The following is an 18,341-nucleotide window of genomic DNA, read 5'->3' as shown; positions in this document are numbered from 1 at the left end:
CATGATTTTGCCAGCAAAGGTAGTTTTCTGAGCCGAGTTGGAAGAAGAATGAAGGGAGAAATGTTTGTGCTAGATTGAATCGCAAGAGAAGAGAATTACAAGATGTTACCTGTTAAAAATAAGAGTAAACTCATTTTCTTTTCATTATAGAGTAAGTCCTTGGCTTGCAACCGTTTATTTAACGACCGTTCGAAGTTACAACAGCACTGAAAAAAATGACTTAGGATCATACTTCATACTTAGGACCGTTGCACATCCCCATGGTCACCTGATCAAAATTCAGATGCTTGGCAAATATTTATGACATTTATCATATTTCAACCTTCTGACAAGCAAAGTCAATGGGGAAGACTCAGATTCACTTAACAACTAGGTTACTAACTTAACGCTGCAGTGATTCATTTAACAACTGTGGCAAGAATGGTCGTAAAATGGGGGCAGATTTCACTTAGCAACTGTCTCACTCAGCAACAGAAATTTTGGGCTCAGTTGTGGTTGTAAATTACATGTGCATTATCTTTGGATATTCAACACCTGCCAATCAGAATTGTAGTTCTGTAATGTGTACTGCTTGTGTGCCAAATTATTCTTGTAGTGTTTGTGTGCCAAATTTCTCTGATGTTCTCTCTGTGTAGTTAAGTCATAAGTCATAAGTTTATTTTTGTCAAGCATATATAAGATAACAGGTAAAAGTATCAACATAATTTGAATACATGAAAAGAGTAAGTAAAAAGGAATATTAGGACAGGGACGGTAGGCGCGCAGGTACACTTTCAGAAGTAAAGCGACACAGGCTGGGCCTGCACATTCAATAAACAATAATGTGGGCTATGTGATTTTGATTAACCATTGTAGTTTACAATCCAGATCATGATTAAGCATTGACTGGGTAATAAATTTGTTAACCGTACAGTAATTTGTTAACCTAGTCATAACTGAGGCCAAACATAACCTTGTGCCAGTGGTGGGTTCCTCCCGGTTCAGCCGAGCCGGTAGCGGTGACGATATGACGTCATCGAATCTGTTCTCTTTGTTCGGGAGCTGCCTGCCTCCGCGTTATTCTTACCTTTTATTTGGCCCCGCCCCCAATATATTCGCTGCCTCCCGAATCCCAGCTGATTGGCTAGAAGGAAAAAAACTGTTTAAACTCTTGCCGCGGGGCTTCAAAGGGCCGCCCTACAGCTGATCAGTGTTAAAAGACAGTGTGGTGGTAGAGCAGTGCGCTCCAAAAACAAATGGGTAGACCGGAACGCTCCAAGAACAAATGGGTAGACCGGTACAGCTCTGCAAGCAGTTAAAAGCCTGGTAGACCAGTACCTCTGCTAAATCCTAAATAATTGTCACATGACCATCAAACCACGCCCACAAAATAAGCCCACACCCACAGAACCGTTAGTAAAAAAATTTAGAACCCACCCCTGTTTTGTGCTATAGATATATTCTACTTGGTGTTGCCTTTGAAAACTGTTTAGAAACTTGTATAGCCAAAGGATCATGATGGCGAATGGCACGCAGTGCTCTCTCTGTGGGCATGCGAGCTGTCGGCCCAGTTCAGCTCCGCCGCTCATGGGCATGCTCCTCCCAACGGCCAGCTAGTTGTTGGGTCTCTGCCATGCATGCGTGGGGAGCTGGGAGCATATGGGGGCGCATGAGCAGGTGTAGGGTGGGCCACATGTGGGGGGCCCGCACGTACATGCACAGGGGGTGGGCCGCATGCGTGGGGGCCGCACACGCATTACATTATGGGGGTTCAGGTGCACACGCATTTGCACACGCACGCTTTGGGTACTCGGTCCAGAAAAGGTTAGCCATCCCTGCTATAGGACATTATGTCCAGTAATGTTACCCAAAATAAATAAATTTTTAAAAAATACAATTAAAACAGGACATCTTCCTATTTAACTCATCACTGGCTCCATGTCTGCCAGTGTTTATTTTCCACACAATTTGCCTGTATGTTTTGTACAGCTACAAGATTAATTCGGTGAAATACCTTCATTTAAGTCAGATAAAGGAAAACATCCTGCATTTCCTTCATTCCGAACTGAGCTGAACATTCTCTACCTTTTTTCAAAATATTAATCCTGGATTGAAACGTATGGTGGGCACTATGAGATATAATGTAAACACATAATTTGAAAATGGTCACAAGGGTAAGACTTTTCGTGCGAAGACAATTAGCCGGCATCTACCCTCAATTACTGCTGAAGGCGTATTTTGCAGTCGTTAAATTGTGATTGCTTGCTGGGCTTTTGTGAAAAGGTTACATTAAATAAATGCCTATCTCTTTTATGCTTCAATTTCAACTTGCCATAGGAATGTTGGAACAGAATTGTCCCCATAAGGTTTGTATCTATTCTACTTCATAAATTATAAGGAGCTGTAAAAGTTGATTCATACCGGTACAAAAGAATAGTGTTTACAGTGAATACTGTTACATATTTATTTATATCTCATCTTTATTATTTTTTTGCAAATAACTCAGGGTAGCGAAGATGTCTAATGCTCCTTCCTCTTCCTATTTTTCCCACAACAACAACAACTCTGTGAGTTGAGTTGGGTAGAGGTCACCCAACCCTCTTTCATGCCTAAGGCAGGACTAGAACTCAGTCTCCCAGTTTCTAGCCTGGTTATACATCACTTACAATCAGATATTAGACTAAACTTATTTCTCACAAGAACATATATAACTGTGATCAGATTATTTCTACCTAAGCATTAATCGTCTAAAAATAGGTTCAAATTGGGTGATTTGATGAAAAAATACACAGATATTCTTGCTGCCTCAGTCTTCGTAGTGCATTCTGTTAGATGCACCAAAATCTGTTTATTTGCTGTAAGTATAATAACGTTGCTTCTTAACATTTTTTTTTTTTGCACAGTCACAATTTCATTTGTAATTGTTAGAAGTTCCTCACATTAATGTAGGATTGTAGAACATAAGCCACATTTCATTGTGACTCTGTTTTGTTTTTTTTGTTTTGTTTTTTTAAAAAAACCCATTCATTCAAAATCCATTTTAACTTGTTTGGAAGAGTAGTGTTTTATGACTAGGTTGCTGCATTTTTTATGAATCTTAAAAACTGCAGAGCGAGCTGGAATCTGCCTGTCAGAGTAGAAGTTGACATCTTGAAAGGCCTATGTATATGTATAGATTACATTATGTCATTTCTAAGGACTCAAAAAACTGCTTTATTTATTTGTTTCTTTGATTTCTATGCCTCCCATCACACTAATACAGCAACCCTATAACTCTAACGCTTGCAATATAATAAAAGTTAAAAAAGTGCAAAACAATTAAAATAGAATAAAAAATTAAACATGAACAATACAATTTAAAAACCAAGATGATTGGCACCTTCGGGGTGAGAATCTTCTTTATCCGTCAGCCATCTCCAATGTAGCAGGTTCCTACTGGGGCCCCAGGCCAAGCTGCAGACCCAAGTTTTTAGGCTTTCCTGGAAAGCCAGGAGTGTGGGGGCGAAGTCACCTCTGATGGCAGAATATTCCAGAAGTTGGGAGGGGCACAGTCCTGTCCTGGATCCTGCCAGATGAAATTCTCTGGCTGACGGGATCAGAACTAAATCTGTAAGCTTTTAGGACTGTGATGGTGAACCTATGGCACGTGTGCCAGAGGTGGCATGCAGCGCCCTCTCTAGGCATGTGAGCCGTCGCCCCAGTTCAGCTCCGCTGTGCATGCAAGCGCGCCTCCCGCTGGCTACCTGGTCTTCGGATCTCTACCGTGCATGCGCGGGGGGCAGGGCACATTCGGGGGGGCAGATGCACGGGGTACATACGGGGGGCGCGGACTTGCACAGGGGTGGGGCACATGCACGGGGGCTGTGCGCGCATTGCATTTTGTGGGTTTGGGCACACGTGCATGCATGCCTGCACACTCTTTGGGCACTCTGGAAAAGTTTAGCCATCACTGATTTAGGATTTTCCTTATTTATTTATTAGATATACAGGTAGCCCTCAGTTGTTGCCACAGTTGTTACGTGAATCCCTGCAGTTGTTAAGTAACACAGTTGTTAAGTAAATCTGGCTTCCCCATTGCCTTTGTTTGTCAGAAGGTCACGAAAGGTGATCACATGACCCCAGAACACTGCATCCACATTTTGATCATGTGACCATGGAGCTGCTGCAATGTTTGTAAATGTGAAAGCTATTATAAGCCACTTTTTTGGGAGGGGCGTTGTAACTTCAAATGGTCACTAAACGAATGGCTATAAATTGAGGACCACCTGCATAGCCTGTTTTTTTTTTTCCTTCAAGAATTCAAGGCAATATCTTTCTACCTGCCTTACCTATCACAATCCTTCTAGTTCCCCCAACCCCGAATAACCCTGTGGTGGGGAGATAGTGGGGCCGTGAGACAGTAAGTGGCCTGAAGTCCGTGAATTTCTGTGATTGAACTGGATTTTTTAATCTCAGTTCTTTTTGGTAGTAGTCCTGTGCCCGAGTCTATGTTCACACGACTCTGTTTATTTTGCTGTATGAGATCTCTTTTGTCATTGCCAACTCTTCAAACTAAACTTTGCATTATTAATGAATAATTCTACACACATTGGATGTGGTAGTCTCAAAGGTGCTTTTTCAGGAGCCAACTGGATTTTCTTGTTTTTTCTTTTGAAGACGTTTCGCTTCTCATCCAAGAAGCTTCTTCAGCTCTGACAGGATAGTGGGGAATGGAAGGATTTATATTCCTTGCAGACAAGCTGGTCATTTGCATCCTTTTAGCGGGTTGTTGAAGCACTTGGAGGTTTATCTGTGTCCTCAGGGTCACCTGAGTGGTGCTCCTGGTTCCTGTAGTCTGCAATTTTTTCTCTCTGGAAATCCATTCCTACTCCATTCAAAAAACCAAGAAAGTCCAGTTGCTTCCTGAAAAAGCACATTTGGGACAACCATTACCTGGATGACTGAGAATCTCTACAGTCTTTTTATCTATACAATTTGGGATGAACACCCTTGGAATGATGTGGGACAGAGGTGGGTTTCAGCAGGGTCTGACCAGTTCTGGAGAACTGGTAGCGGAAATTTTGAGTAGTTCGGAGAACCGGTAGTAAAAATTCTGACTGGCCCCACTCCCATCTATTCTCTGCCTCCTGAGTCCCAGTTGATTGGGGGGAAATAGGGATTTTGCAGTAACCTTCCCCTGGAGTGGGGTGGGAATGGAGATTTTACAGTATCTTTCCTATGCCATGCCCACCAAGTTACTCCCACCAAGCCATGCCACGCCCACCAAGCCACACCCACAGAACCGGTAGTAAAAAAATTTGAAACCCACCACTGATATGGAGTAGGAATGGATTTCCAGAAGAAAAAATTGTAGACTACAGGAACCATTTGCACTACTCAGGTGACCCTGAGGACACAGATAAACCTCCAAGTGCTTCAACGATCTTCTAAAAGGATGCAAATGACCACCTGTCTGCATGGAATATAAACCCTTCCATTCCCCTCTATTCTGTCAGAGCTGAAGAAGCTTCTCGGATGAGAAGTGAAACAAGAAAGTCAAGTTGAACTCAAGTTGATGACTGAGAATGTCTACAGACTATTGGATGTGGTAGCATTCAGTTATAAAGATTTTTAGAAATCTTTATAATACTTCCATGAAAACAACTGCTTTCCTTAGGCATTGAGGGACATTTTAATTGGGAATGTTTTAATTGTAAGCTACCCAGAGTCACAAATGTGAGATGGCTATGTCGTGGAATAAATGAAGAAATTTAAAAGTACTGTCAAATAATAGCAGTACGCTAAATTTAATGAAACGTGAGTAGAATTTTTTTGTAGCTTTTTGCAGCTTTCATGATGACAATGTTGTCAACTCCGCCACATGAGAAGTTTTCAACCATTATTTATAATTTATTTAGAGTTTCTACTGTGTACTTTATTTTAGGAGAAATCTCTTGTTGATAAATTAGGTGGAATATGTTAAATCTAAATACTGAACGTTGGAGGCATATAACATTGCTAAGTCACAATGGATTGCTCTATTATTTTATGACTTTCTTTTTCTTTCTGGTAATGGGTTTTCTGTAGCAATCTATTTTCTTTTTCAATTTTGTAAAGCTGGTCAAAGTCTGTAATAAAGAAGCAAACTATAAACTATAAACTATAAACCGCACAGCAGGGTGGATAAAAATCAATGATTTTTTTAAAAAAATTAAAAAAAACAGATTTTTTTATTTAAATTGGATTTTTTTGATTTAAATCGGATTTTTTTGATTTTTATTGAATTTATTTTAATAAAAAACTTTTGGGGTAAAAATCTATTGTAAGATAGTTTTCTATTTAAGATACATAAATAATTTAGTTTATTCAGCATGAAATGGAGCTTAGTTATGTAGCACAAGGCTATATATTCTGCAAAACTGGGACTATCGGTGAGTCAACAGTGGGTCAAAGGAGTAGCAGAGATGACAGTTGCTCTTTAAAAATTATGATTTAAATCGAGTTGATTTAAATCAAGCCTTTTTACTAGTGATTTAAATCATGATTTAAATTGTGATTTAAATCAACTCGATTTAAATCAAATCCACCCTGCCGCACAGTAATGTAGTTTGTTTAGTCTTGATTTAGCATGAAACCCACCATTCTGCTTTGTATACCAAGCTCAATAAACCATAGTTAAATCAATCCCATGGGATTGTGACTTTGTGAACCCAGCCAGCAGTCTTACTACACTTTACTACACTTACTACACTTTAACCACAGTACCAATTTAATTTTCTACTTTGTGTGTACCTATATCCAAAATATTTCAATAGTGAGCCTTTCTGATCACAGGTTTGTGAATCATTCTAAACCAGGGGTGTCAAACTCATTGTGGCTTGCATCAGGGTTGTGTTTGACCTCAGGGGGGCTGGGGAGGCATAGTGGGGGGGGCTGGTCAACGTCGCTCAAGTTCCGTTTTCGGCTGCAACGGCTTTCTGCAGCCCTCTGCCAGCGAAAACAGAGCCCGGTGGGCTACCTGTGGCCCACCCAGACTCCGTTTTTGGCCGTGATGGCTTCCTGCAGCCTTCTGCCAGCGAAAATGGAGCTCAGGGAGGTCTATTTTCGCTGGCAGAGGCACCGCAGGCCAGTTGTTCTAAACCATACTTTATTAAGGTTATGGAATGGATCACTACTGGCTAGGTTTATGCAACTATGTTAAATTGTAAGTCAGGATTTACAACCCGTGGTTTGTTCATGCAACACATGTTATCTAAACCAAACAAAGTGAGTATAGTTTAGGGTAGTATCTGAATCCATATAATGTAAATTATAACTTGGATTCTGTCCATCTGGGTTCAGTTCCAAGTGGGAAGAAAGACACTAGAAACATGGAGACTGCTTGGAAAGATGATTTAATGGTGGACAGGACCACATGGTTTGAAGTCCTGGGCAAAAAAGAGTACATGGGTGTGAGAGAGGGAGAGAGATTTATACCCTCTGTTGTGCCCCGCCTTGGAGCTTTCTGTTCCTGTGTAAGGAATGTACTCTGATTGGTTGTCAGACTCCCAGGCCTGGTTGAATCTTGCTGGGCGATGATGTAATGAAGAGGCTTTGGGCAATTCCTATTATGGCTTAATGGCTTTGTCCTGGTTTGGATCTTGAGTGAGGGCTAATCCTATCATGTCCTGAGGGCCATGTCTTTTGTTTTGTAGATAAGCTGGCCCAGCCTTTGTCTTATAGATAGGTTGGCACCAAAATATCTGTTTGGGGGCAGGGCAGGGAGCTGAGGCTCTGAGTTTATGTCTTTAGAAACATATTTTTCCTTTAGGGAAAATATAATATTCTGCCTTTTTAATATTTCCTAGAATATTTCATTTTTCTAGGAGAGGAGTGGGTGCTAAACTTCCTACAGTAGTTTCCCAGAAGCTCAGGCCCTAAGTCCCAATAAAGTGGAAACAGTTTGGAAACTATAATTAATATTGGTATGTACTGTAACTAATACAGGTGGTTCTGGACCTTCAACCACAACAGGGATCAGAATTTCTGTTGTTAAGCAAGTTGCATCCAATTTTACAACTTTTTTGCCACAATTGTTAAATGAATCACTGCAATTAAGTGAATCACACAGTTTAACAATTGTTAAACGAATCTCACTTTTCCCATTGACTTTGTTTATTGGAAGCTGCTGGGAAAGTCAGAAATGGCAGAAATTGGTTGCGAGAGTGGGGATTGGTTGTATGTCACTTATTTCAGTGCCGTTGTAACTTCAATGGTCACTAAAGAAATGGTTGTAAGTCAAGGACTACCTTTACTGATCAGTGTTCGATATTTATTCAAGACAGTTGTTCCCCCTATAATTATCTTTAATACGGGAGAGAATTTTAAATTGGTTTATATGAAAAACTACCAGGAATGAGTGAGAAGCACAATTAATTGAAAACATTTTTGCAAAGTGCAGCCGACTGCACTTTCCTGCTGGTTTTCTTTTTATTATAACATCTAAACAGGGTTCCCCTCTCCTCTTCATAAAGGTGGGACCAGCAGTCAGGAATGGGTTAACTCTGTCTGATCCGATAGGACTGAGTCTGCAAGCTGTTAAGCTCCTCCTCTTCCTCTTGCCTCCCAGCTTTCAGACTCAGTCTGATTGGACAAATGTGTTTTTCTGAGCTGTCCCATTCTGACTGCTTTTTCCTTCCAAAATTTGAGTTTGTTGTTTTTTACGAGAGAGAATTGATATACGCTGATAGGTATACATTTTATAAAAAGGAGTACCGTATTTTACCGGTAATTAGCACTGATTAATTCAGTGAATATAAATGTACATTTGTTGGTTTGCCTCTTTTTTGAAAAATGTACTTCTCGTAGAAAAAATACATAACACAATAACAGAGTTGGAAGGGACCTTGGAGGTCTTTTAGTCCACCCACCCACCCCCGTTCAAGCATTTCAGACAAATTGTCCAGTCTTTTCTTAAAAACCTCCAATGTTGGAGCATCCAAGACTTCTGGAGGCAAGTCATTCCACTGATGAATTGTTCTAACTGTCAAAAAATTTCTCCTTAATTCTAATTTGCTTCTCTCCTTGATTAGTTTCCACCTTGCGCATGGTCACTCATGCCCTTGTTACCTCTCGGCTGGACTACTGTAATGCTCTCTACATGGGGCTCCCCTTGAAGAGCATTCGGAGGCTCCAACTGGTCCAGAATGCAGCCGCGGGGGTGATTATGGGTGCAACTCATTGCACTCATGTAACACCTCTCCTGCGTGAGCTGCACTGGCTCCCAGTGGTCTTCCGGGTGCGATTCAAGGTTACCACCTTTAAAGCGCTCCATGGCTCAGACCTGTGTACTTACGAGACCGCCTTCTGCCACCGATAGCCTCCCACTGACCGGTTCGCTCCCACAGAGAGGGACTCCTCAGGGTGCTGTCGGCCAAACTGTGTCGGCTGGCGACACCCAGGGGGAGAGCCTTCTCTGTGGGAGCTCCTGCCCTTTGGAACGAACTGCCCCTGGAAATACGCACAATCTCTGACCTCCGAGTTTTTCGCTGTGCCCTCAAGACCCTGCTCTTCCTACAGGCATGGCTATCTTTGTAAAGGAGTTTTAAATTCGGAGTTTTAAATTTTTGGGTTTTTAACGAATCTTGGCCGTAAATGCAATAATTTTAATAATTTTTAAATTTAATTGGGATTTGTATTGTGTTTTTTACTTGGCAGTGCATCACCCCGAGTCCTTCGGGAGAGGGGTGGTATAGAAATAAAATTATCTATCTATCTATCCATCTGTTGTTTCTTGTCTTGCCCTATGGTGCTTTGGAAAATAGGTTGACTCCATTTTCTTTGTGGCAGCCCCTCAAATATTGGAACACTGTTATCATGTTGCCCCTGATTCTTCTTTTCATTAAACTAGACGTATCCAACTGCAACTGTCCTTTGTTTGTATATGCAGACAAATATACCTGTGTTGTATGTACTGATTCTTTTGTGTAATGAAGACACCTCTTGAATTTGCTTCAGTTGGAATTTGCACTCCTAAAGTTAATGAAGTGAAACACTTGGGCATTGCAGAGGATTATTATTATTATTTTTTACTGTTTTAACTTCTGTTTATCCTTTCTGGGCTGAGGTGGTATTCAGCCAGTTCGTACTGGTTCAGGCGAACTGTTTATCCTTTCTGGGCAGAGGTGGAGGTGGTATTCAGCTGGTTCATACTGGTTTGGTCGAACCGGGGCGGCCCACCCACCCCGGCATAATGCCATCCTATTTAGCCATGTTTTTGAGGTTGGGGACATGTGCGGAATGCGCACGTGTGAGCAAAGTGCATGCACGGAAGGTGCGCACACACAGCAAACCAGTGGTAAGAATATTTGAAACTCACCACTGTTTCTGGGGGTTCAGTTCCATTTCAGGGTAAATTTTCCTGAGGTAAATATGATGCAGCTTAATGCAAAGTGCTTAACAGAAGACAGCTTTAGTCTATCAGCTTAGCACTTGGATAGGCAAGTGTTTCTAATAGCCATGACAAATCAAGCTGAAGGTGAAGAATTAGAACATTATCAGATAAGAGACAGAGATGGTGTTAGGAAGAAAGTAACTTCAGTATAAAATTTATAGATTCATGAATTCTCCAGAGAAAGAAAGAAAGTTCATTTATCTAGGCTCAGGGGGGAAAAAAAGTGGATATAATTTCTTGCTTCTCCGTGAATATTGGGAAATTCAGAGGCTGGATTTATATAGTAAATTAAGCAAATTGTGTTTTGTTTGGGTTTGACTTAGCGTGCTTTGCAAACCAAGCCAACTGTGTATCTCATTTAATGCAACGCTGTAAATCCAGAGAGGGAATAGAAGCGATTTTCTGATTTACAGGCTTTCTACTCCAGTTTAAAATGTGGTAATCAATCCCGATGTTATTGATAATGGGATGAACTGTTTTTATTGAAGAATATCAAAGGGAAAGCTATTGGAAAGAGGCTGATAGGGGAGAATGGCTGACTAGCTTGTTATTAGCGACTCCGCAGCCCAAATCAATTTGATTGTAAAGCAAACATTTGAAACGAAAAACCTGAAAAATGAACCCTTGAAGCTTGACTTTTTCTTTTTTCTTTTTTTTAAATAACAAACATGAAGAAAAGACTGGAGTTTAGGTGAAGAGGGAGGAGTAGGAAATATCTCACAGTGTAATTATATAGTTGGTCATGTTTTACATCAGACAGTCCGATTCCTTAAGAGTCTAAATTTATCCACTGCATGAAGCAAATAAACCAAAGGATTAAGAATCCAGCAACTCTAAAGTGCAGTTTCTTATAATGACAAGTAGCGGATTTTAACTATAACTGAGACTATTCTTTGAATAGAAGCTAGAACTGAATATTTCTGTGATCGTTTGCAGATTTATCTGGAGAAATATAAGGAAGTGAAAAGGCTCCAGGCAGAAGTAGAGGAAAGAGGCCTTGAAAAGAAAAGTGTGGCTCTGAGAGGAAAAACACTACAAAGATTGTGGATGTACAGGCTTGAATACCAAGTGAATCTATCAGTGTTTATCATCATCAGCCATTTGTTATGCACTGAATCAGACTGAACAAATAACTGTCTTCTCTTGCTACTGATCAGATGAAAGAAAATATAATTAAAGTTCTTTTAGACCTAATCTAAGAGGGACGAGGTGGCTCAGTGGCTAAGACGTTGAGCTTGTCGAACAAAAGGTCAGCAGTTCAGCGATTCGAATCCCTAGTGCCACGTAACAGGGTTGAGCTCCCGTTACTTGTCCCAGCTTTTGCCAACCTAGCCGTTCGAAAGCACGTAAAAAATGCAAGTAGAAAAATAGGGACCACCTTTGGTGGGAAGGTAACAGCCCTCCATGCACCTTTGGCATTTAGTCATGCCATTTACATGACCACGGAGACGTCTTCGGACAGCGCTGGCTCTTCGGCTTTGAAACGGAGATGAGCACCGCCCCCTAGAGTTGGGAACGACTAGCACATATGTGAGAGGGGAACCTTTATCTTTAGACCTAATCTGGAACCTCGCCTAAGGAGAGGAGTAAGTGTGAGATGAAACTTGCCGGAATAAAGTAAAAACATGGGGCGCCATTTCTACCTTCTCCAGATCTTCAAGTGGAGTTAATGGAATAATTATTAAAGTAGGTCATAGAAAAAAGTATTCCTTTGTGGACATGAGATTAAAATACAGCCAGTGCAGTGCAAAACCTCCTGGTGACACCAAGGGTTTGAAAGCTGGAAATAAGATTTTAATCCCCTTGTAGGTGTTGGGCTTAGCTTTCTGAAATCCCGTAGCAAACCTAAATTTTCAGGCAAAACACAAGAGTAATAAAACTTCCTTTATTTCAGATGTACTGAAAACCGTCCTTGGGAGTTAAGGAACCAGACCTGATGGAAAGACAGTTGGTTGACATTAAAATTAACCACTTGCCAAGTTCGTACCCTAGTTTTTCTCTTCTCTGCTTACAGATGGTGTCCTGTGTGAGCAGGGGGTTCGACTAGATGACCTCCAAGGCCCCTTCCAACTCTGTTACTGTTACATAGCAATACCAATAGCACTTAGACTTATATACCGCTTCACAGTGCTTCACAGCCCTCTTTAAGCGGTTTACAGAGTCAGCCTATTGCCCCCAAGAATCTGGGTCCTCATTTTACCCACCTCGGAAGGATGGAAGGCTGAGTCAACTTTGTTGTAACATTTTGTAGAACCAATAAAATAGTTGTTAGGGATTTAGATTTGACCTTTCCTAAATTATCTATAGTCAATTTATACAATTTATAAATACATTCCAAACATGAATAAACTTTAGGATGAGGGTAACCCTTCTTATCAGTAATACTCAATGTCATTCACACCATAAGCAGAAAGGAACCACTAATAGCCAACTCACAAGAAATCCAAGAACTTTAAGTAATATTTATTGAGGAAAGTTAGAAACCATAGTAAGGGATGCAGTGGCTCAGTAGTTAAGATGCTGAGCTTGTCGATCGAAAGGTCGGCAGTTCAGCGGTTTGAATCCCTAGTGCTGTGTAACAGGGTTATTTGTCCCAGCTTTTGCCAACCTAGCAGTTCGAAGGTATGTAAAAATGCAAATAGAAAAATAGGGACCACTTTGGTGGGAAGGTAAGCTTTGAAACGGAGATGAGCACCACCCCCTAGAGTCGGGAACGACTAACACATATATGCGAGGGGAACCTTCACCTTTATCTTTAAGAAGAGATTCCATCAACTCCCATAATTGAAAGATAGTCCCCATAAATAGAAAGTTATCAAATCATTTTTGCATTTATTTTATTTCCCTCTACCTCTGGTCCTTTCTTATGAGTAGGCTGGTTTGTTTCCATCTGTCCTTTTTGTCACAGTCAGATATGTTACCATGCTGCTTTTCACTGAGTGTGAGAATCAATTCTTTCACACTTGTGAATTTAGAAGGCACCTTTACTTGTGCTGGCTGTATGGAAAGCAACCTCAGATATTTTTTAAGAAACATGCTTTTTCTCCCTTTTATGTAATTGCTACTTCTTCTGTCTTGATTGTTTGGGAGACATCCTAAACTTGACTGATATGATACTTGGATCTTCTGCTATAAAATAGGAAGCGAAGGTCCAAGCAGCTTTCCTTTCAATATTCCTTCCAAAGGTGCTTTTTCAAAAGGCATCTGGACTTTGGTTGTTGTTTTTTCCGCTTGAGGACATTTTGCTTCTCATCGAAGAAACATCTTCAGTTCTGACTGAATGGTGGATTGAACTGAAGATTGAACTGAAGATGCTTCATGGATGAGAAGCAAAACATCTTCAAGAGAAAAAAATGAAAGTCCAGTTTCCTTTTGGGAAAAAAACCCCCACCTTTGGAACAACCCTAACCTGGATGACTGAGAATCTCCATAAATATTTTCCTTGATCCTGTTGCCAAAACAGCGCATGAAAATTGGGGCAGCTCAGCTTGTTAACCATTGTGGTTGAATAAGAGTAGTGTTAGCACCTTCTGAGCATAACCCTGCAGAGTGTTTCTAACAGCTGTTGTAGCTGTTTTTGTTTTCCTTTTTATTACATAAATAGGGAATTACTTCATTGAGTGTCTGAAATCCCTTGTTAGTCATAGTCACAATGATTTCAGGAGAGGATGTTTCTTATGCCAAGAAAAATAGAAGGAGTGTTTTCGACTGTGGTTGTGATTTGGGGATTATGACTGCTGAATTCCGTACCAGATGTTGCCTTTGTATTTTTAAGAAGACGTTTGGCTATTTTTCCTTTGTATAAATAAATATCGGTAAAGGCTAATGTAAGAATAGATTAATCCTTTTCAGAAAAAAGGTGAAACAGTACTATAGTACTTGAGCTACTACGTATTATCCAGTTAGTCCAGTATGACGCATTTAAATTCCTTTCAGATATTCTTTTACTTTCCACAGCTGTTGCGCAATACCACTGATTTTTGTGCTTCATTTCAATGTGGTTTTTTTTCCTGAGGCAAAAATGTGTGCAAATTTCTGCACCTTCAAATCTTGTAATTTTAGTGAGTCTGTGGAGCCATGCATGTTCTTTGTGCCAGTTACATAGACATCATCTTTTAAAGCTTATCTTTTGAATAATTTGAATAGCATCTAAAGTGAAAAGAAATATATGCTGACCAATCTTGCAAACTCTTTACTTTACTTTTTACTTTTTACTTTTATTGAATTTGTATACCGCCCTACTCCCGAAGGACTCAGGGCGGTGAACAGCCATAGAATAAAACATATAAATACAAAATTTAAAATAGAATAAAACGAATTAAATAATTTGGCTGAACAAATTTAAAACCCCAATAATTTAAAACCAAATTTAAAATTTCCATTAAAAAGGGGAAAAAACTTAGGTCAGGCCAGCTTGATGAAATAAGAACGTCTTGAGCGTGCGACGGAAGGTACGCAGATCCGGGATCCTCCGTATCTCCGGAGGGAGCTCGTTCCAGATAGTAGGTGCCCCCACAGAGAAGGCTCTTCCCTGGGGGCCGCCAGTCGACATTATTTGGCCGACGGCACCCGGAGGAGCCCCTCTCTATGGGAGCGTACTGGTCTGGTCTTACTGACTGATGCAGGTTTATTTATTTTTTTTATTAATAAAATTCTTTGTTTTGGTAGTACCAACTTGATAAATATTAGCAAAAAGATGAATTGCTTAAAATTTCAGGTTCTTCTCTAGAAACAAATCATTGTTCTTACTAGCTGAAAATAAATGCTTGCCGTCTGGTTCCTTATCATGACTTTTTAATGCTGCACCATTTTTTAAAATTATGCTTTGTAAAATGCACCCAGCCCAAAGTTTAATTTTGTAGCCCCCGACTTCTGCAAGAATAAGGAAAATAATTGGATGCTCTGCGTTTCCAAAACGGCTTGTATGTATTTATTTTGATCCTTTATTAATTGTATTAGAAAGGGTTAATATAACTTGACTTTTCTGGGGATTGTAGAATCCTGAATTTATTTTTATCCATTTGTCCTTGGATCCAGGATATTTATCTTCTCCACACCTTTTTGGGGAGGTTGGTTAAATAGTTTTAACCAGTATTAACCAACATTAGCATTAACCATATAACCAAATAACCAACATTAGCATTAACCATATAACCAATCATTAACCTTTGTATCATCACTTCTACTTTCCTTTTGATCACGAGGCCCATTTATTTTCTAGGATTTTCTGTATGAATCCCTCCCTCCCCTGTAATTTATATTTAACCAAGGGGATAAAAATCCGTGCAGAAGATACTTGGAGGGAAATTGGTCTCATGACCATGAAGTAAGTGGACGTGATGATATAAAGGTGAATGATAGCTAATCTTGTATTATTTCATAGAATAAACAAGCAATAATATTGCAATAACGGTATCATATCTTTTCATTTATATTAAAAACACGAACTGTGTTCACAGTTCGAAATGGAACGTGAGGTCGTGTAGTGGTAACTTGCCGATTATTAACTACAAGCAGCAAACGGGTTGCGAGTCACTAAATTGTTTTCCCCTCTTTGTCTGTGGTTTGATATTACATTTGATACAGCATTCTTGTATTCACTAGCTATTTTAACATGTTACTGGAAACATACATTAACATCCTTGATTTACGACCACAATTGAGCTCAAAATTTCCATTGCTAAGCAGGACAGCTGTTAAGTGGGTTTTGCCCTATTTTACGACCTTTCTCGCCACAATTGTTAAGTGAATCATTGGTTAGTAACACAGTTGTTAAGTGAATCTGGCTTCTGCACTGTTATGACCCAGGTCGCCAAGACAGAGGCAGGCATCAATAGAGTCGTTTATTGCTCTGATTAAAGGCCACAATAAACAGCCCTCTTATTATTACTTTTGTCTTATTGTATAAAAATGTATATACTAATATCCCCTCCCTCTCTTATTTCTATCCCTATTCTAACTTTTAATCATGTCATCATTATATTTTTTTTTCTTAAAAGCCTCCAGGGATGAAGCACCCACAGTTTCTGAAGGCAAGCCGTACCACTGGTTAATTGTTCTTTCTCACTGCCAGGAAATTTCTCCTTAGTTCCAGGTTGCTTCTCTCCTTGATTATTTTCCATCCATTGCTTCATGTCCTGCCTTGGGGTGCTTTGGAAAATAGGCTGAACCCCCTCTTCTTTGTGGCAGACCCTCAAATATTAGAACACTGCTATCATGTCACCCCTAGTTTTTGAACTAGGGGTAACGTGAGTTTTTAAAAACCACATTAAGCTACACACTCTAGTTGCTACTCCAGAAATAGGAGAGGGGCTGTGCCTGAAGCAGAATGCCCCATGCCTTGTATTCTCATTGTATGGCTAATGACTCTACATTACTGGATGCATAAAACATACTTCTATTGTTACGCCAGCTTGTGCGCTGGTACAGCAAGGTCCCAGAGACTCTGGTGCAAAGCTCTGACTTTCATGTGAGTTGCCTCAAAGACTCGGGCTTGTGGCAGAAACGAAGGCAATTGTGTTTTTCTTAAAAGACCCTTTTTTCAAAACTCAAGATGCCTGCAAGGAATCTAAAAAGTACTCGGTAAGAGAACCATGTTTGTTTTTTTCTAGCAAAGAAAACAAGCTTTAATATCAAATGGCCACTGAATGAGATTAGTTTTAATGCATTCCTAATGTAAGGTTTCTGAGTGTTTATATGTGTCTAACAATTGTAAGACAGCTACTCCGGGACGCATTTTAAACGGAAAGAAATTGGTATACTATATTTTTTTTAAAAGGCTGTTTTGAAGTTAACACAGGTTTTTCACCCATTAAAGATGTTCCTATCAATATATATATATATATTTTTGATCCTGTGCTAAGCATGGAAACTGTTTTGTTCTATTGCTATGGAAATGATGTTAATGTGCTACCAAGATTTTTTTTTCTTCCTCATTTTGCGTTGAAGACGAAAATTGGGTCACAAGGAAGCTTAACATTCTGTCGTGTTGTTTACCCCGTTGTTTAGTATAGAGGATATGCTGATAAATGACTAAAAATAGCAATTGATACCCATGTCTGAATTTTTTACGTTTAACATTTTGCACATGGAAGAGAAATTCATTATCATTTTATACATTGTGCTGTCTTCCTGATATTAAAAATACACAATGAATGTGGTCTGTGAATGCCTTGTGTGTTGATTTAGCAGTTTTATGCACTTCTGCATTGTTCAAACAAACCAGATTAATGAAAGTTATAATTTTTGTAGAAAACTAATTGTTTTCTACGCTGGGGATTCTTTTGTGTTGAATCATGGAACATGCCTTTTTGTGAATGAATGTTTTGTGTAGAACAATTCTGAAGACAAGTGATTTTGTTATGAAAGTAATCTTTGTGAGAGGATGCACTGGAGAAATATGGTTTACTGCAGTGGCCATTTTGAAGCCAATGATGGTTTGATAGCAGTTTTTATCAATCTGCTTCATACTGTACTGAAAACATGTCAAAGAATATATATCATATTTTTTCTTCTGTACAATTGTGTCTGATTCTTGATTGCCTGAAAAAAATCCTACAGTTCTCTTGGGTAAGGTTTTTCAGTAGTTAGTTTGCCATTAAGAGCCATGATGGCGCAGTAGTTAGAATGCAGTACTGTAATCTGCTTCTGCTGACTGCCAGCTACCAGCAGTTCAGCAGTTCGATCCTGACCAGCTCAAAGTTGACTCAGCCTTCCATCCTTCCGAGGTCGGTAAAATGAGGACTCAAATTGTTGGGGGCAATAGGATGACTCTGTAAACTGCTTAGAGAGGGCTATAAAACACTGTGAAGCGCTATATAAGTCTTAAGTGCTATTGCTATTGCCTCCTTTCCAGGGCTGACAGAAAGCCTGAGGTAATCTAGCTGGCTTCGTGCCCAAAGCAGGACTATAACTCACTGGGTTCTAATGTGATGCCTTAACCACTAATCAA

The 18,341-nt window shown here is 39.9% G+C and overlaps 1 protein-coding gene across 10 annotated transcripts in view; it reads left to right on the top strand.

Moving 5' to 3' along the window:
* Positions 1 to 18,341, top strand: part of WDFY3 (WD repeat and FYVE domain containing 3) — a 205,675-nt gene that overhangs the window by 26,289 nt on the left and 161,045 nt on the right. For 5 of the 10 annotated variants that reach the window (XM_034431141.3, XM_034431142.3, XM_034431139.3 and 2 more), the window contains exon 1: positions 16,882 to 16,972. The exons of the other annotated variants lie outside the window; for them this stretch is intronic. In XM_034431141.3, coding sequence (XP_034287032.2) covers positions 16,944 to 16,972 — 29 coding nt within the window. In that variant the 5' untranslated portion in view covers positions 16,882 to 16,943. Of the gene's footprint in view, positions 1 to 16,881; positions 16,973 to 18,341 lie in introns of those variants that run through there. 10 annotated transcript variants of the gene reach the window in all.

This window comes from Pantherophis guttatus, chromosome 8, assembly GCF_059756535.1.
Source record: "Pantherophis guttatus breed Tessera chromosome 8, ASM5975653v1, whole genome shotgun sequence".
In the NCBI taxonomy this organism is placed as follows: Eukaryota; Metazoa; Chordata; class Lepidosauria; order Squamata; family Colubridae; genus Pantherophis; species Pantherophis guttatus.
Note: the sequence above shows the minus strand (reverse complement) of the source record. Positions and strands in the feature narration are given on the sequence as shown.